The sequence below is a fragment of the Falco rusticolus genome, chromosome 2 (assembly GCF_015220075.1).
Source record: "Falco rusticolus isolate bFalRus1 chromosome 2, bFalRus1.pri, whole genome shotgun sequence".
NCBI classification, from domain to species: Eukaryota; Metazoa; Chordata; class Aves; order Falconiformes; family Falconidae; genus Falco; species Falco rusticolus.
In genome coordinates, this window is record NC_051188.1 from 55804834 (window position 1) to 55825658 (window position 20825).

Below are 20825 nucleotides of genomic sequence, written 5' to 3' on the forward strand. Positions count from 1 at the left end.
AAGACATAATAGCTTGTCTTTCCCCCCTTTTATTTATATTATAAATCCCCTGGAGAACCTTTTTATATATTTGCATCACTTAATGTATTGCTTGTATTATTACTCATATTATAGCAAGGAAGTGTTTCTTACTTAAATAATAATAAACGTGTCCTGGCATTGGTTAAAATACAAGCAAATTATTATTTACCTTGTAACTGATTCCCGATTTCCTTTTTTCCCTGTTGTTCCATCAGTAAGGAGTTCTTCATTCATTTTATCAGGCTTTTTCTGTACCTAGTCATTAAAATAAATGTATTTGTGTAATATAGGGTGTTAGTTGATAACAATTACTACTTCCATTGGGATATCTAACTACGGTGTACCTACTGGCTAGAGCTGGACCAACATCTTAACAATTTTTATTTCAGGAACATACTTACTGAACTGCATTAAATTGAACAATGTCATTTCATAGTTTTAAACAAAGCACAGAACCTACTGTAATAAGAAGGAAAACAATCAATTAAGAAAAAATAAATGGTGATTAATAAATCAAACAGCATGTTCAAGCCCTCTGTATTTCTTTATGCAAACAGTAACTAAAAGGATGGGGAATCATATCTCAGTTTCATCCCTCATGAGTCTGTGATCCAGCCATTAGCTGGCAGAAGGGTAGCAGGGCGTTGCACCATGCATGGATGGGAAACTGTGATTCTCAAACTTTTCACAAGGAGAAAGTGACAAATCCGTCGCTGAAACATAAGCTCTCCCATCCAGCTTAAGCAATTTTTGCTGTCTTACCCAGATACTTAATAAAGGCTCCAAATTAATTTTGCTCGTTGACCTTAGTTTCCTTGATAAAAGACACCTAATTGTTTTTGAAACCCAAAGAGCTTCTAAAACATTAAGTGTTTGAACATACTCAATTCTAACCATATTTATTTCACATTTATTTTAGTTTGTCATTTATACTGTCAAACTAACACTTACAGACTTCTGTTCACACTAAATCATGTATCCTTTTAGCTAATGCTTCTGAAGCCACATCCTAGGTATCGCTGAAGTCATTCTACAGTTCACCTGAATACTAGAGCTTACATATTCTAGTTGTAAGCTTAATACATACTATCTTTCACATAAAACAATTTTCCTATCTTGACCCAAACAGCACCCCCTTTCACCCTTTTCTGTGGTTTAAAAGCAGGCTGATCACACTCGAGAGTTATACATTTTCTCCAGGTTCTGGAAACTTTCAGTTACAGGATTGCAGAAGAGACTCATATATGTGGTTTTAAAAATTCCTTTTGTACTTAGACAATGTAAACTGTCTAAAATTGGGATACAATGTATCAAGGACACCTACACAAAATGTTATTTACAAAACAGTGGAAAACATACTATAAGGTTCTTTCTCCTTAATAACTCCTGTTTCATTATCTCTTTTTGATACATCTGTAAGAATGAAAGTAACAATTTCATTTAAACAAATTTGGTTGCTTAGGGTAGAATTCAACGTACCTAATTTTAACTTCCACTCTGGTATCTGAACTTCTTTTAAAATCCCTCCCCAGTCACAGGAGAGAAATGGATGTCTCAAGAGGTGGTCATCCCCTTGGTTTAAATACATATGTGAGCTGTGACAAGCAGTTCTTTAGACTGTCTTTCTCATTCTGCTAAGCAGAGAGGAAGTTTAAGGCACCTGGACTACACTCTTAGACACCTTAAACTAGATCAGATAAATCCCATCTATGTTTAACAGCTTTTTAACAGTCTCCCATGAAATTAGCATAACCTGATTGGATCAAATTAACTACATTAATCTGCACACCCTTCTCTAATTATACAAAATCTAAATTATATATTTCAGTATACGTCTTCCAATTAAATATAGCCTAAGACATATAAGCATTAGTTATATTTCATATACAGAAAGACTGCAGACAAAAAAGGTATGCCTACATACTTGGACTTTGATAATTTTGCTTCTGAAGCTGTTTAACACCACAATAACATCTGTCAGGTCAGCTACAGAATCTGTTCCTTCATGTCTGTGAAGAGAAAAAAACCAAACCATGCAAATGCATTGGCTCATTAAAACATGCATTATTACTTCTGTTTAGTTAGAGTATAAGGTTCAAGATTGCTGATATTTACAGAAACAAAAATTTCTTCACTTGCACCTAATTATATCTTAAAACTCAGAAAGTTTCTGAAGTTATCCGTCACTAGACACTGTCTACAGTGGCAGCCCTCACTTTTTAATTTGGATTTTCACAAGTTTATCAACCAATGAAAAAATGCAGTAACCTAGAGCTGAACATGTTATTATGCCTTATACAGGTATATATTACATTCAAGTATTAAACTATGTTTTATTTTTCAAATATGGAGAACACCTTAGAAATTGCTGTGTGATAGCACTAAATGTACTTTTAAAATAAATCTGAGGAAACCTTTAGCACAGTGCTGAGACAGTACAGGCTGGCTTTGGTAACTGTACCCCTAAAGACCTGGCTGTCCAAGGCACCACATGAACATCTGCCCTACTGAACATTAGTTTAAAGCCATTCAGGCATCTCAAAACCACAGTTCACCGAGTAACAAATATGAAAAACATTGCTGTCACTCTGCGATACAGAGCAATAACATAATCCTCAAATTTTACAGCTTTTAGACCTCCATAGCCCATATATTTTTCCTTCAATGCTTTCTGTCTTTTAACAGCTTTATGTTGTTTCCTCTTGCTAAGGCTGTGCATTAAAAAAACTGGTTTAAGAAAGCAATCTGCCCTCCCCAGAAAAAAAGAAATATTTAAAACTTGTTTCAATCCATTTCATCTAAAAATGACAGGATTTTATATAATTATCTGAATTTCCTATTTAATATTTTTCTGTCAAATGGGCCTATGATTACTAAGTTTCACAGAAATGCCTGATTCTTGTACAAAACAATGTTCAGGATCATCTTGACTTTTCTACTTTCCGATTTAGTTTCATTTTCACACTTTTAAAGTATTGCACATATGAACACTTGGCCAAGAACTGTCTTTTTATCAGATATGTACAGTACCCAACATAAAAGGTCACTGATATACATTTTAAGTATAGTGTGTCATTAAAAAGCTCTAAAATAGTAAAACTAGAGCCAGCCAAACTGCCCTTAGCAGAAATGGCAGCAGCTGGCACAATGTTCTCATTTTTGCCCTCAGTTTTTACACACTCAAAATTTTCTTTGTTATTCACTCAGTTACCTCAAAATCTCTATGCTATGAATTCTGTAGCTAGCGCTACGGTTCTGCTGAAGAAGATTATTTTCCAGAGTCCTTACAATATTCTCAAAAGCGTTTGGTTTGGCTGTAAATTTAACAACATCACTTTGTCTCCCTAAATCTCTTCTGTGAATCCCTTACTGTAGGCTCCATCTTTACTGAGTGCCAATTCTTTTACTCTGCGCAGCACTCAGTGTGATGAATTTCTGTCCCCATGTGAACAATGTACTGTAAATAGTGACAGTCACCATTAGTTACCTCAGACACTTAATGCTGGTCTCAAGATCCAATTTATCTGTTTCTCCAGTCACATCTTTGTATACTTCCTACTACACTATGGTAACATCTTTTCCTGATAGAGTACTTAAGTTCAATTCCTCGTCACCCAACTACGTGCTAATGGCTGCTTACAGACTAGGATATTCACTTACTTTTCTTCTCTGAAAGAAAATTAACTCCATAATACTGTCTCTAATTTTACATCAGTGCTCTGAATCATACACAAGACCTCTTGTCCTTTCTCTGTCTCTGTGTATATGGTGTTCAGCATGTTGTAATTTTATTCATGTAACAGATGTACATTTCAAATGAGCAATCGTGTGAATAAGGTTTTGAATATGACCTGGGATCTAGAAAAAAATGGGATCATGATATATAAGCACCCTTAAACATACCAGTAAGGATTTTGTGTTTTGTCCAAAAGTTTACTAAACTCTGTTAATGTAACCTAGTTTGTAAACTCACTGAAAGTAGGCATAGCTTCCTTTTTAAATCCAAGCAAGATGCATTGCATACCAACAGCACTATTAAGTATTTAACAATAACTACTTTGCTGGTATATAATTACTGTACAAAACTAAACACGCCCACAGTATTTATGTCACAGCTTTAAAATGTTTCAAAACACCTATATACTTTCAAAACAAATATCAATATAATACAAAGTATAATTTTCCATATGGAGAACAGAAGCATTCAAGTTCAACAAATGGAAACCTTTTAAAATGTCAAAAAAAAAGAACAAAAAACTCCTTGCCCAAATTATGAAAGATAAAACTTTCAGTTAAGCAGTTTGCATACCATCAAAATATGATAAATTATATCTACTTGCCTTTTAAAAAAATTAAATATTCCGCAGGAACTTACATATATCTCTCTAGATATAAACTATTTTCTGCAGTTTTATCTTGCAATACCTACCTGTTTTCCTACCAACATCACAGAATCAAATTTCCAATAATAAAGCATTGCTCAGACTGTTGCCAAGTATACCAATTTTTGTTTTCCTAATATTCATAGTACTTAATAACAAATTGATTTACGAGTGTGACTGCTTCAAAATAATGATCCTTGTTAGAAGCAGTGTTTGGGGAAAAAAAAAAGCTTATTTCAAAACCTGTGTATTTACATAAAGTAAAAATAAATTACTTGCATATGTATTAGATGCTACTATAAGAGAAGCAAATAAGCACTGAGATACAGAACATGCTGTAACTTCAAAATCCTGTATTTCTACTACAACTCCTATTTAAAATGTACAGGCCTGTGCCTCAAAGAAAAGAGGTCATCTGACAGTTCAGCAGGGGAGGATATGGCTAGTATACAAAAATGGAGAATACACTGCAATACCTCTTGGCAAAATTCCATCCTGTCAATAGTTGCTTGAGTTCTGATAGCAATTTGATACTATTAATACTGATACCAGTAAAAGAAGTATCAAAGGTCCTGGTACAGCCTCCCAAACATATTTAGCTGTTGTACTCTAAACCTACAGCTTGTAATAATTAAATGAAATAAACACTATTAGATTCCTCATCAAGTAGGAATTTTACATAACTTAGCTGAGCTTAATTAAGCTCATTTGTATTGCATCTTAAGGAAAAATCAGTAATCTTAAAAAACAGCAGATTTAAGTTTCCTTGCATCCAGTCTAGAATATAGAGTGAGTTTGTTTCATTTTTTATTTCAACTATAGCTCATTACATTTTTTTTTAAACTATGGTATCTTTTATAAATCACTTTATATATCTGAAGAAATGAATGTTAAATTAAGACAAATTATATAGCTAGAGCTGGTGCAGATTACATGAACTTCTTAGGATAAAGACTATTTTTCTGCTTTTTCAACAGATTGTAAGTGGTTTCTGGAAAAATTAAATTGAAAATTGGAAAGAAACAGAATTAACCTAATACCCTGTTAACATTTCTTCCTGTAACACTGAAATTGATGCATTAACTAAATATCCAAACCAGCAAAGATGTTCATTAATTTTTTCATCTTTTAATAGTAGCTGATGACTAAACATAATATGGAACTATGTGTTCCTGAACTCCAAGTAATAATAAGTATTTTATGAGAAATAAATCTGTTTCAGCCCACAGAATTACAGAGCTGGGGGTGCGAAAGGAAGAACTGAAGCTGAAATAAAACAACACTCTTCCTCCAGAAGGGATAGGATCCAAAGCTTCATACGGAAGCCCTCATATGCTAGAAATCTATGCCGTTACATAAAACATGAAAAAGAAAGACGATTCTTCCAAGGAATAGTTGGAATGATGGCTAGCATACGTTCCTCATATGAAAACCAACCATGGACATTACAGATCTACAACCCATATAGGTGAGAAGTAAATGCCAGTTACTGGAGTAACATGACTTCTTTCCATGCACAGGGGTCTACCAAGAGAGGGAAATGTGGTGCAGTCAACATGCAGATAGGGTACAAAACTGAAGGGTGCTTTTGTATCCTGAGGTGGTATAATCACAGTGACTCTTAGATGACTTACATAATTAAGAAACACTCAGAATTAATTGAAGAAAAAAACCCCTAGAACTGAAATTAATATAATGTTCCTGTTAAAAAAAGACGCCATCCATCAGTAATAACACTGCATTCAGAGGCACCCTCAGAACCGAAAAAAAGAATACGAGAGTGAAATTCATGGCACTTCCTTCAGCTATCAAGACACTGCTGGAGAGCTAGTAATGCTCCACTGTACATATTCTTGGAATTACATGATAAGTATGTTTGGAATGCCAATACTAATCAACAAAACCAAGAGTGACATTTTAACAGAATTCGGTGCAAGCAGAGGGCACATGTCTGGTAGCTGTGTAGCTGTACAGTAAGAGCTAGTATCAAGTCTAGCTGAGCAGCTTAGGCTTATTACGCATTAACATATCCAAATGCCTTCAAGAAGACATGGAGCAATCAAACAACAATTTACGCTATCAGGAAATCAGGTATCTGTTATAAACTTCAAATCATCATTTGCTGCCTCTTTTTTTTTTTTGCTCATTTTCCTTCAGTACTGTCAGATCTTTTCAAAATATATTGCACTTTCTAATTTATAAGTACGTTTCCAAAAGATGGATTATTACTTACGAAAAAACCTGGTAAATCTCTTCAGATCTTCCTTTACGCAACCTCAGCATCCAAGCACCTGGATTAGCTTTCAGCTGAAAATACCCCTAAGAAAAAAAGGAAAGACAGGCACTTTTTCTGTTAGCATTTCAGAATCAATCATATGCATACACAAAAATCAATTATCCAACATTTGGTACTGCAGCCAAGGTTAGCAACCATTACCTAGGTCTCATGCTAGCCCTAAAAGTAATATGGCAGTGATGCAACCAACTATTACCTTTCCTGTTATTATTATATATTAATGTCTTACAGTGCTCCGTTTGTTTCTAGCTGAATTTGAGCATATACGAAATCTCCACCTAGATCAGTATGTAAGTGAACAGTAAAAGAAATAAATTATTAAACTGACCCTAAACTGAAAAGCTTCTTTGAGACTTTGAATTTTTGTCTGGAATAACTTTCCAAGTCAACACAGCTCCTACCCAATTCAGGAACACTGCACACAGCTATCACTATGTGCAAGCTAAATGAAGCAACCTTTGAAATGTTTCATTGAAACTTTTCGTTCAAAGTTTCACCATGTTGAACATCTACCACTGAGACCGTATTCAGTACTTGCGTAAAAATCAAAGATTCATGGTTTAAGCATTTTATTCCCTGTGATACAGTATTTACAGAGAACAGAGAATAGCAGATAAGTAACAGATCTTACTCATCAAAATCCTTCCCTATCAAATTACCTCGGCCAACAGAAAATTAATCTTTCACATCAGAAATCACAAGATCTTCTGCTCTAAGGACTGCTAAAGTGAAAAATAATTACTTTGGATGACCAAAGGAATTCTCAGGTGGGGATTTGTCCCACAGAGCCTTTAAGCGCTTAACTGAAGCACTGAAAATAGGAGCTGCCTTTTGCCCAGATCACTGTGTAACAAAAAAGGTTATTTTAATCAGAATGTGATTCATACCTTACATCTGTCAGTGGAATCTCCATCTGAACATAGCTACCTCCTACCATCTACTTAACACAATTAGCCTCCTAGTTTAGGCACTTCAGACTAGTTTAAAATTAGGCTATATCCAAACCTATATTGGATCAGAAGAGCAGCAGTGGAAAGCTCAGCAAATTAGAGATGCACGTCTTTTGTAGACAGTCTAAACTCTAGGAGGTTCCTATCAGTTTCAGTGTTACTAAGCTTGCAACACAGAGAAATGGATTTAAAGAACAAGCAGCTCATAAAGAATTCTCATTAAGAACATGCAATTGTAGTGACTATTTCTGTACTTACTTACTTACCAGGTTGGCCATCACAATAGTATCAACCATGACAGGATTATGCTTTGTGCCCAGAGTGAACTGTAACCCTCGAGGAGGTTGTCCAGTTGTCACATCAAAACAATGTCCTTCAAGTAATATATATTCTAGTTCGTATTCTGCTATAACCATCCCTTTTATCTGTGGGAGGAACATTTCATCAATAAATGATGTCATTTAACTATGTGGGAAAAGCAACATATTACAATGACAAGCAAGTTGTGTGGGATTTACCTCAGCTGAATTCAGCTGTCAAAAAAAAAAAAAAAGAGAGAAAGGCCCTTCCAGAAGGAGCTTCATTCAATTTTCAAATAGGTACCCAAGATAAAGACGATGAATCATTGTCTGGAGGGACCTTCTCCACTGACTATTGAAGAAGGTAAACCCCAACATTTATTTTCACAGTACACTTTCCAAGTACACAGCTTTGGTCAACCAAACACCATCAATATTTTGCATAAGCTTAGTGACCGAAACAAATCTAGTGTCTTTGAAGCTGAGGGATTAAAATTTAAAAATTGTTACCTAAAAAAGGGTCAAATATACTTTAAGCTATATTAATAAAAAGCCATATATTCAGGTTTATTTTAAGATTTACTCAGGTTAATCCTCTTACAACTGAAAATATAGAAAAAATAGAAATAGTAAGACAATACACAGAATGCCTTGATTTTTTTATTTTTATCTCAAAAAAATAGCATTTCTGTAAACATTATAAAGCTCAACATAGCAGATAATTACTTTAACTTGTACTCTGCATTCTGATTTTTTCTGTTTCATTGTTTTCTTTTAAAACTTGCACTTTTTTTAAATCAAGAGAGAATGTTAAAAAAAAAGGAAATAAAAAAGGTAAAATACTGACTAAATAATCAATTACCACAGAAAATCTTTCTGGAAAACAGACACAAAATTCTCACAATATTTCCATTTCCTTCTTGAGGTAGAAGGTCCAACACAAGTTTTATAATGTTTACAAACTATTACTTACATCCTGTAAATGAATATTATCCAGATCACAGGAACTGTTTACTGCTTCAACCAACCAGCTTTCAGGAGTGATCATGTTTAGAGTCAAAAGGAGTGATTCTGGCAATTCTAGGAATTTTGCCACAGGTTCAGAAGCAAGGTGCTTGTTGATCCCATAAGTTAATTCTGGTTCCAGAACAAAACGATAGAAGCTGTCGAAAAATAAGAGTGTTCAGAAAAATAAATTTACTGAAACAAAGTTCCAAACATGAAGTTCTTGTAAAATGCTTTAAGATATAGTGAATGTTTACTAAATTAATGGTGTTTGGAGGCACAGTAGCTTCCTATTCTTTTGGAATGCCATCAGACTATACATATAGCATCTCAAATGGGATGGTAGATGAACATAGGTCTATTTGCTTTTGGTATTTATTTCTATCAAAGTGCGTAGTTTCCGTTAGCATTCTAAACGGCTGGGAAGGTGAATACCCAAGAGGTGTATCTTGACTGTGAACTGCCTTGAATTCTCAGAACCTGTATCACTGAACTAAGCAGAAGCACTAATCTCTGCTGGAAGAAAAGAGTCTTTGGGAACAGCTTCTGACACTGGCAGCAGCAAAGACAGAGCAGAGGAAAGAAAGAAGGGTTCTCTCTCTTCCTCTCCAACTCTTACCCTCTATTCCACAGGTAAAAGTACCCTGCAACAACAAAACAATCATGATTTTCTTCCTTCCTCTACTGATATTCAACAAAATGAGAAGAATCAGAACAGAAAGAGAGCAGTGATGATGGTGAGCAAAAGCAGCAAACAATGCATGCTTCACATGGGGGTGGGGCAGAGCGGACAGGCAGGGGAAGGGTATTTAATTACTATGAAAAGTAAGGAAGAAAGAAAATCTGTACCATTCAGGAGGAATACAAATACACAAAGCATTTAGGGTAGTATATGGATGCACTTCATGTGAAACCATTGCTGCAATGAAAATATAACCTGTCTGCAGGGCAGATGTCTGAACACTTCTTCCTCTCACCTCTCCCAAGCACAGGGAAAGAGCCAGGCGCTAACACCTGCACAGTGCCTAGCTTTAAAAGCAATCATGACAATGTCACACAAGATACCCTGAAGACTGATGATTAAGACACTCTCTTGCAGTGTAAAAGGTATGAGTTCAATTCTTCTCAAACCAAACAGAAACTAAAGACTTCCGTTTTGTGGGCAAGTGATGAATTCTCCCGTCTGCTGGCTAAAGGGCAGGCACTACCACCAGCCTCTCATAGTCAAGATTATAGGTAAAGTATCTGCCAAAGGGATGGCAGTGCTTAAACATTTCCCTTCGACAGAAAGGAATGCTCTCTGGTGAATTAAGTGTAAACGTCTGTAACTGAATTAGTGAAACCTGGGCTTTACAGACAGTTAAAAGAATATTCAATTTAAGGCAGGTAATTTCAGGGTATACTGTTCTTAACGAATTACAGACAGATCTCAAGTGCAGATTGCACATTTACTGAGATTACTTTCATTTCTAAGTGTACTTAATCTGTAAAATTCATTACATAGGCAGTGGGCTGCAAGAAGTGACCAAGTTAGGCAGACAATCTCTCTGCAGATTTTCACAGTCATGAAACACTCTCCACTGATTTATCCAAGGACTGTTTATGAGAGGTACATTTGATGGACTAGATCCCTTCCCTGTGGTCCCCTGCTTGACACCTTAGAATTATAATTTTTCTCTAGACAAATGCAAACAGCTTAAGTAACACTCAACTTGCATTCAAAGAAAATAACTAATGCAACAAAAGAAACCAGAAACACAAGCCACTTTATTTTTAAGGGATTACATACTGTTAATGCTTGTCTGGTTTTGGTTGGGGCAGAGTCAATTTTCTTCCTACTACCTGATGCAGTGCTGTGGTTTTTGTATTTAGTATGAGAATGATGTTGACAGTAACAACTAAAACAGCATGGTAAGTAGTTCTTACTCTAAGTCAAGGCCTTCTCAGTTTCCCATGCTCTGCCAGTGAGCAGGTGCACAAGAAGCTGGGAGAGAAAAGAGCCAGGACAGCTGACCCAAACTAGCCAAAGGGATATTCCATACCATAAAAGATTATGCTCGGTATATAAAGCCAGGAAGAGCCAATTACTGCTTAGGGACTGGTTGAGTATCAGTCAGCAGGTAGTAAGCAACTGTGCTGTGCATCACTTGTCTTTCTTGGGTTTGATTTCTCTCTGTCTTTTGTTGTCTCCCTTTTCATTATTATTAGCATATTAATATTATAATATTTTATATTATTTCAATTATTAAACTGTTCTTATCTCAACCTGTGGGTTTTACCTTTTTTCCCCCCCCGATTCTCCTCTTCATCCCACACCAAGGGGGAGTGGAGTGAGGAAGTGGCTGTGTGGTACTTAGCTGCCATCTGGGCTGAAACTATGACAGGGCTGTTTTTCCAAACCAGGCAAGATTATGCACAAAAGCGATAAACTACTTACCTCTTCAGTGGCACTTCTGACAGCTTAGGTCTGCAGTTCAAAAACAACCTGAGTTTCACATTGATCACGTCTTTGAGTACCTACAGGAAAAAAAATCTCTCTGTAAAAAAGTGGTTCTTGGTAATCACCAAACTTTGAAAATAAGCCAAAGTTACCCTTGTGACATCCTGTCATTTCTCAAGCTTCAGTAGAAAGCTCAAACATTTTAAAGTTCTAAAAATATCTGTGTATATTATGGTATTAAGGGAGGTTGTCTAGACATTCCGAATAAAGATTTGACCTTTTCTAAAACTGCATGATTTAGCACATGATATTCTTGATAGTCAAAATGTTAATGTTTTCCCCTAGTGATGCGTTTTTTTGAAGAGCAGCTATCCCCATTTTCCAATGCTTGAGTAAATCATATTATCACCTTTCTTATATTGTGTTTTCTAGAAGATCTTAAAGCACTTGAAAGTCTAAGCAGAACACATGCTTTTTATTCAATTACCAATCTTAAAACAATGACTTCCCCTCTTATTAAAATAGTTGTATAAGCTGTTGAATAAAGTGCAAAGAATTTTTTTAATACTTAATTCCTTAATAGTTTTAAGTGTCAGCAATAGATTAATGATGTGTTAAAACTATTTGATCAACTTCAAAACATTCCAGTAAATTAAAATATTTCTGCTGCTTCTTCAGTTTCTCCATCTGTTAATTTCTAAAAATACCAATTTTCTAGATGCTGTTATATAGGAACCATAATATTAGGACAGTATTTTTTCTCATTTTCATGAGCAGTCTATTTTATTTAAAGTTAACAAAGTTACTAATTTCTTTAAAGCACTATTAAAAAAACTTTACCAAGTTATCTTAATTTCTGTGGTTTCTGATCCAAAGTGCTTATTTGAAAGCCTAAAGCAGCTGTGTCTACTTTTACGGATATTATTAGAAAAGCAAATAAGATATTAAAGGCCAAGTTAAAATACTGATACTACTAAGTCTAAAATCTAAAATTACTATAATGGCAAGTAAACTGGGAACAAAGCAAGACAATGGCCATCCTTAAATCTCTTGTTTATCATAAGCATTTTTTTTCTCTTTCCTCAGTTCAACCCATGACTACACATATTCTTTACTATAGCGCTACAACTTTACATAGTCCTAGGGACCTTTTCTGCTCCTGGTTTCTCATGCTTACCCCTCGTGTCACCTGAATACCACCACTGAAAAACTACCGAGCAAAAAGTATAGACTAGAGAATGGCTTAACGGTGACAAGTGAAGAAGCAGGAAATGAGAACCTGGCAGCACTGGAAGCATAAGGGAAAGTATTACTTGACATGGGCTAGAGACCACTAAAATCAAAACAGATGTCAAAGTGACTCAGGTATTTAACTATCACTCAGAATAAAAAGCATTTGTAAGCAGCACTTGCTGGTCTCATCTACTAAAACATACCCAGAATTTTCAAAGTTAAAGAAAAAAACTTCTCAAATAAACATGCTGCATCCAAAATTATGTAAACCTGTGCTGGACTTCTATCTTCAAACAAGACAAAAGTCTCACCCCATTAGTAAGAACAATACTCCAGCAATCTGCACAGATAGGTTGTTGTGTAGGATGCAATGATCTTGAAAAGAGACCAAAGTATCATCCCAATTCATCAGCTGATCACAAAATTTAGTATAGTATTGTAGCCAAAAGAATAATGCCTATCTTAACAAACATTTCAAAGGAATTTAAATAGGCAATGACAAATAAGGCAAGAATGCATTACCTCTGTGTTTTTCAACAATGCAGCTTCTGGAATACTGAATTTGGTTTTGTTATTTAGGTGCCTTACAAGGACACTAAAAGCCAGGACATTCAAGTTAACACATGAAATCGTTACAAGACTGGAAAGCTGCTTTTACAGCAGAGCGTTTGAAGAGTTCAGTCTGCTTACTTTTAATCAGAAAATCCAAAGAAGAGCACAGAAATTTAGTTCAGGGAATATTTAATACTGAAAAAAATGGCTGAATTATTTCAGTTTACTAGGCTTGAAAATTATTTAAGAGCAAGTTTTATTTTGCATGTGCAGTCACTTTGCAAAACACTTACTGTGTTACCACAACTCATCCGAAAATCATTAACTCACTAGACCACGATAATTCAATCACTTGGAACTGTTTGTGACCATCACTGTAATAGGAAGCATCTGCACTGAAAACAAACTCTCTAATAGAATCTTCAACAGAACTGACAAAATGATGAGAAGAACGTTTACAGCATGGAGCTAAATAAAAATCTACAATTCCAAGTCTGAGTTTAACAGTCAGGTTAATTAGCCACTGGAAAAGCTCAGTAAGACCTGTGATCTGTACTCAACGACTTGATAATATTTAAATTGGAATAAAAAAATATTTCCACTTTTAATGCTAATTGATAAAAAGAAGTCCTATGACCCATGTTATATAGGACATCAGACTATGTTATCAAAAGAGGGTCCTTCAGAGATTCCTATCACTTTAGGGATGAAATAAGAGTTTCTCTCTGAAGACAGAATGAACAAAGAAAAAAAGGCAAAAAGGCAAAAGATAACTGACAGGAAAAAAGAAAAGGTTTGATTTTTCCCTCCACATTTTTGAGTCCTTTGACAGTTACTGGAACAAGATAAAAGTTGATGATCCTGAGTTACATACTGCTGGGGGAAAGCAGTTAGGCTAGTGGACATGTAGTTTCTTCAGTGGTACTTTCAGCTGGTTTTGGTGAACCATGGGAAAAACCCCCGACCATCCACCTCTTCAATTTTGTCCTCATATTTAGAAGAAGGAATTTCTACTTTTTTCACACCACATTAGGGATCACATTCATAACTTTAGGACTAGTTGGTATTCCATGCATTCTGCTGAGAACTGATGTGGTCCAACCTTGGTCAAGTTATGGCTAGTATTTAAAGATCTACTGTAGGCAGTGACTGTTGCCTTGTCTGGAAATACTTGATGCTGAAGTCTATGAAAAAACTTTTTGAAAAAGGGAAAATGGGTTATATGGGAAGTTCTACCTGCCTCCCTCTGGAGAGAATATAGAGCAGTTCTTATGATACAATCCAGTACAGACCACATAAAAGCTTTGGCTCCACTCTCATTCAGTCTCTTGACTCTTACCTTGCCCTTATCCTCAAATTGTCACTTTATCAGACTAAGCAGTAAAGTTCAGATGACAGTTTACCTATAGCTGTTTACACATTCTCAATTTCAATTCCATTTAATATGAGTAACTGTTTGTTTATATTAAAAAAAAATACCAAAAATTTTTTTAAGTGACTATTAAATGACAAAAAGTAATATAATAGCATGACTTCACCAGGGTAAAAAAATAATAAAAATCACAATGTGGACATGTTCAACATGGACTGGGGCAAGAATCATGTGCTTTGATGTGGTAGTTACTACACAAATTTTGCACCACGAATAGCTACCATCCCAACATACTGGGCACTAAACCAATTATGTTATTGAAAAAAAGATCCTTTCAATATAAATATATCCCAGCGCTTAAAGTTTAGAGTATTAAAGTCACCTATATATAGCAAGATAATCAGAAAAATATCCATTTAGGAACTTTCAGTCTGGGGCTTGCTGTACATGTAAGCATTTTGTCTCTACACCAGGAGGTGCTGAGACACCTCTCATATATATATATGTGTGTGTGTGTGTGTGTGTGTACGCATGTTTGTATTTTCAGATTATTTTATTTTTAATTTAAAAATAAAAAAATAAAATTAATCTACATCAAAGTATTTGTTTGCTTTTTTTGTTTTTGGTTGGGGTTTTTTTTTTTAGTTTCAACAGCATTTCATTATTCTCTCCTAATCTTGAATAAGACTATAGCTCCTATGAATCAAGCAGGATCTGCAATGGCTGAACAGCTTGGTAGGCCATGGGAGTCAGCTGTCCAGGCCTGCATTAGGGAAGAAACTGCTCATTAGCCAGCCTGTTGCACTAGGAGGAACGGAGGCTCCTGATCCGAGCTACAAGGTCCTTGACAGAACTTACCATAATATGAACTTCTGGCTGAATGGACAGAGTTTCCAGTCAATTCCAAACTGAAAACACTTCCATTTGGTAATACCACGCTTTCATTTCAACTGAGGATGGTGAAACGAAAGATCTGGTTCTAGAGAAAAGCTACTATTTCATAGTCTTGAAATATCAGAATTTTCATGTTTTTAAAATGTTTTACTTCACTATTACATATGAAAATGAATGGATGCTTCAACATTTGATACAAAAGGCAGAAAAGCATATGAAAACGGGAGGGGAAAAAGCAATGTAAGAATTTATGGAACTTTCATAATTACTGCAGAGAAAAAGATAAACCAGGATGCAGCAAAAATCAAGTTACAGGCTTCAGAATCGTAGCAGACCATTAAAAAAAAGACAAAATTTACATTTTTATGGGAAACTATAAAGGAACCTGAGGTAGAGTGATATTCTGCAGCTACTGAAAAAAGAAAATCATTTTAGGAGCTATGTTTTTAGGACAGTTTCTCTTTAGATGACCAATAGCTACACACAATGGAAGACTTCTAGATATACATGGTAGCATTAATCAACTGTGAAATACCCTTCCAAGAGCTGAAAGGTTTATAGTCCAATCTTCTCATGATGATATTACAGGTCAGATTTAGAACACCTCATTTAGGCACCTTGGAAAACTAAGGTGATTTGGTTTAATGGGAAGAAGCATACGCCTCAAGATTTTGAGATAGGAGATCCTTTCCCTCTATATTACACAGGCAGTTTCGTCCTTTCCTTCTATTGACTATAAAGAGCATTTATGGACTCACTGTTAAGAGGACTGGTTCACGGGGCATCTGAATTGTAATTGCAAATAAGATACTTACAATAATGAATTAGATAATCCCCAACTTTTTAATATGAATTTAAATAACTAAATATATATATATTTCAAAATACTTATTTTTTTTACCTCTTTACTACACTGTACATGGAAATTAGAAAAAGTTTAGTAAAAATTAAACCACAAACATGTAAATGAAAAGAAATGACCACAGTCTTACAATCAGTAAGTGAGCCATCTTCTGTGCTTCTTTTGTCAATGGATCCACAATAGCAAGAACATCATAGAATGGTTCATTCTGTTGGGGATCAATTTTTACTACGCTGTTAAAAAAAAAAAAAAAGTGACATGAAAACTCTAAACCGAATTTGTGGAAATAAATATTTTTAGGCATGAATTTGTAGCATCAAAGGCACTTTAAATTTTACTGCTGATGAAGACATTTCCCTCATTCCAAGCAGTAATCTTGAAATTAGGGAAACCTAAATGTGAAGAACAATTAAAGATTCAGCATTGATCTATATAGTTCCATACTGGTTACTGATTAAATACATGCCCTACAACAGAATTAATAAAAGGAAAATATACAGCAAAATATTAAAAATGGTCTTTTTGTCACTGGTCTACTGTTTTCTTCACTGATATCCACAATCACCAGATTTCAGAAGCGTCAGCAGTGCCACAATTTTTTTTTTTTTTTTTAAAAAACAGTTTGAAAAAATGGCAATGTAGAAGTGTGAAACATCCAGTGGGATGGATTAGCTTTGTGCATTCCAGAAAATAATTTATTTTGATAAACTTGATTAGACTAAGTCAAGGAGACCTAGTTAATGTACTCTGGATCTACAGGAAGGAAATGTTAGTAAACTTAATTAAATAAAAAAAAAAAAGAAATCATGTGCTGTAAACACACAAAATTGACTATCTGAATTGGTTTTCCACAAAAAATATACCTAGAAATTTAAGTACCATTAGTGAGTCAAACTCCTCCAATATGGTAGTAGCATAGTACTGGCTGTTACAGGTATAACTTTGGAAAAATGCGTTAGCCAATTAAAACAGGCTACTACTGATTTCACTCCTAGTATTATCAACGACAGGGCCAGCCCATTGGCACAGCACACTAGAGTACCTTTACAGATAAAAACAAGCAGGGATTTGGAAATAGTATTACAAACATTTTTGATTACTCTTCCTGTGTTACAGAACCATAGAATCATTTAGGTTGGAAAAGACCTAAGATCGAGTCCATCCATTAACCCAGCACTGCCAAGTCCACCACTAAACCGCATCCTTAAGTGCCACGTATACGTATCTTTTACCATATGGCCTTTTAAAAAAAATGTACCTGGCTGCCCCAGAAAGTTTGTCCCAGCTAAACTTAAATTAAAACCAGGTACTCTTAGTATCCCATTACAAAGAGGATAAGATTCACAGATGCACATCTTGGTATTTTAGGTCTCATTTGTTAACAATGACAACAAAAGAAGATACTTGGGGTATATTCACTTTCTAAATGTAGGATCAGAAACACAAGGAGTCAACATGCAAGCAAGTACACTAGAGACACTAGTATGAGCTCACCAAGTGTAAATCTGCTTGCTGACTACAGTCTGTTCAGTTCTTCTTAAGGAATTAGGTGCCGATAAGCCCTATCATTTGCATTTGAATGTAATCTAGCTGTAATAACCATGTATTTAGCTGTAGTCAACAATGACACTGCTAAGCCACAAACTGTTATACAGGTATAAGCACGTGTATATTAGTCTTAACAATAGTACTCAAGATACACAAACAGGAAAAGTAGTGCTGGAGTCTTCTGAATTAATGAAAATTAGTGGGGGCTTCTTTTAGCTCTAAGCTGTGAAACTACTTCTAACATTTCAGTAAATGTATTGACTCCAAGTTTTCTAACTCCAGATCACCACTTCTCTTAACACCACCAGTTGTAATCACTCTTTCAGCAAAGGATAAGGCTGGAAAATCATTAGGTATTACTAATTAATTTATAAAGAAAGAGGTAAAGATGCATTATGCTGGGCCAGATAAACAGGTTGTTCGTACAACCACAAAATCAACAACTTCTTTTAGAACTGGAACACTTAGTCAAGTTTCCAAAGACCTTATGTGGTCATCAGTATATTCTAAATTTAATATGAAAGTATTTTAAGTGCATTATCATGACAGACAGAACTTACCTGTGCTGTTCTTTGAGCAATTCAGCATCTTGTCTCATCTCTGTTTTAGGCAAAGATGACAGTAGGGCATCTATTTTCATAATCAAATCACTGCCACTACATTAAATAAGGCACATGTAATTTTTTTCATTAGAAAAGGAGTGAAACATTCACATTTTAATGTACGTCTGTCTACATAAGGAGTATTTTAAAAGTCCACATCCCAGACTGCTTTAAAACAATTATCACCTTGAGACTGGTAGCTTTGAGTAAAATCTTTAGCATGACAAAGGCCAAGAACCACAACTACTTTAGAACTTGTGTAACTGTTTCTTCTTGAAATTAACTGGCAGAACCATCATTCAGCCTTACAGTTGTATGGTACAATCTACTGACATTTCTACCTCTTTTTTCCTTTTTTTTCCTCTCCAATTGTTTCCAGATGTTGTCACAAAAGGAAATAAAAATAAATGAACAAGTTTCATGTTTACTTGGCCACATCTTTAAATTTTTTTGGTATTTCTTACTGGAATTCACTTAGAAACCTTAGTAGTTCTATTGCAGTGTCACTAAGTCTTAGTATTTACTAAGTACGTTTTGCCTGTCAGTGCTTATCCCTTTGGTAGTTCTACCTCTTCTTGAGTTTGTTTTTCTGGTAGTTATTTCAGTTCTGCCAGTCCTTCCAGGTAACAGAAATGATACTCTGACACAGAAAATCAATAGATACTGTAAAAATAATGTAATTTTGCTCTCTTCTTTGTACACAAACTGGATCCTTAGATTAAAAGCAGGCTAAAACTCATCTTTATACTTCTTCAATTAACAGATGTGTGAATGTTCTCTAGCAGGGTGTCAGAGCGCCACATCTGTCCATGCCTCTATAGGCTCCTTTTCTAACAATTCCCAAAGACAATGCACTTTCTATACTTCAGGTGTATCTACCTAATATACTTACAAATATCAATACTCATCGTGGTTTTAAGATGCACTCATTTTTATCAAGCTTATTATTGTTCTTTATGAGTATTCTGAAGTAAAAAGCTACTAAGAATAGTTTACAGTTAGCTGTACTCATCTCTTGGTTGTAAGCATAGTCAAAGCAGACAAGTATTTGGAGCAATTTCACACAGCTGCACACATTATGAGGCAAGTTGGAGAGGGTATGATTCTTTAGACACACAGTGATCTCTTACACCTTAGCCTCATCACACGTAAAACCAATGATAAAAGGATGCATGTCTCTTGAATAATACATGGTGCCTTTTTTTCTGCTCTGTGCTGTAACAAGGCCAAAGAGGCTGTCAGTCGCAGGGTAAATGACACATGCAATTTAAATCCAACATACACAGTTTATATATACAGTGGAAACACACTGAATAGCATAATTAGCCAAGCATAAATGTAATACAAAATTTAGTAGATGTGCCATTTCTTCTAGAAAATAGGGTGTTTGAGTAGGTAAGTTATACGAAGTCTATCTGGGAAATGCTAAAAAGGAAACAAGGGACAGTTAAACCTGTCTACATAGAAGTACTCAGATGCTAAGATGACAGCAAATATATAGGTTGCAAACAGCAAACACTAAGTGCACGTAGAGCGTATATATAGGAATATATAGTATAAAGAGTACTTTGACTATATATTTGAACTTTTGTTGATATTTTCCATGCAAAAGGATTATTAATTTCTCACAGGCAATAAACAAGGCAGTATATCATAAAGCCTCCAAATGCAAAAGATGTTTACCTTTTACTACTGTTCCCCATGTCTTTGACAATAGCTTTAATCTTCTCCGCTGAGGTACCGTATGTTATCTTTTCCAACAAATTAAAGTCTTCTGCATGGAATTCATTTTCATCTAAAGGGCCCAGTACCTTAGAGAACAAAATGTCACTAAGCATAGCCTGTTCCAAAAATGTGTCTTGTAAGCAAAAAACATACTAACGTTTTACATAAATGCGTAATATTCCATATGCAACCCCCAGCCCTATATACATCATTACTAACTATATAGTACCAAACTGTATAGTAACTATGCAGGATTAGGGTTTTTAAAGTTACGTAATTACTGTTATTTATCAATCACAAAAAGCAGGTGTAATGGAAATATCCAGCATATTTTTCATTATACATACCCATGTAAAGCTATGTATGTATATTTAGAAATCACAAATTAAGTTGAAGAAAGCCTCCGTTAAGTAGATTATTGTAAACTGAAATTCAAATTACTGTGTACCACACTCTCTAGTTTAATTCTGTGAACACAATCTTAACTTTAAGGCTTCTCAGATGAAGCAGAATGGATAGAAAGGAAGAAAAGAGCAAAGGATAAGAAACACAGGATATCCAGAGACAAGAAACAGAACTACTACATTTTTTGGGTCTGAAGGAAAAGAAGGTGCCTTGAAATCCTGGAAAATAGCTTTGAGGAT

The 20825-nt window shown here is 35.1% G+C and overlaps 1 protein-coding gene across 1 annotated transcript in view; it reads right to left on the reverse strand.

Annotated features, from left to right (window-relative positions):
- The window catches only part of UGGT2 (UDP-glucose glycoprotein glucosyltransferase 2), a 90360-nt gene that overhangs the window by 13833 nt on the left and 55702 nt on the right, over positions 1–20825 (reverse strand). Inside the window, exons 23-31 of the mRNA XM_037377847.1 lie at positions 20140–20267; positions 18415–18510; positions 16437–16539; positions 11391–11470; positions 8922–9111; positions 7916–8074; positions 6637–6722; positions 1946–2030; positions 191–276 (exon numbers count right to left, since the gene is read on the reverse strand). Of these exons, the coding sequence (XP_037233744.1) occupies positions 191–276; positions 1946–2030; positions 6637–6722; positions 7916–8074; positions 8922–9111; positions 11391–11470; positions 16437–16539; positions 18415–18510; positions 20140–20267 (1013 nt within the window). The remainder of the gene's footprint in view (positions 1–190; positions 277–1945; positions 2031–6636; positions 6723–7915; positions 8075–8921; positions 9112–11390; positions 11471–16436; positions 16540–18414; positions 18511–20139; positions 20268–20825) is intronic.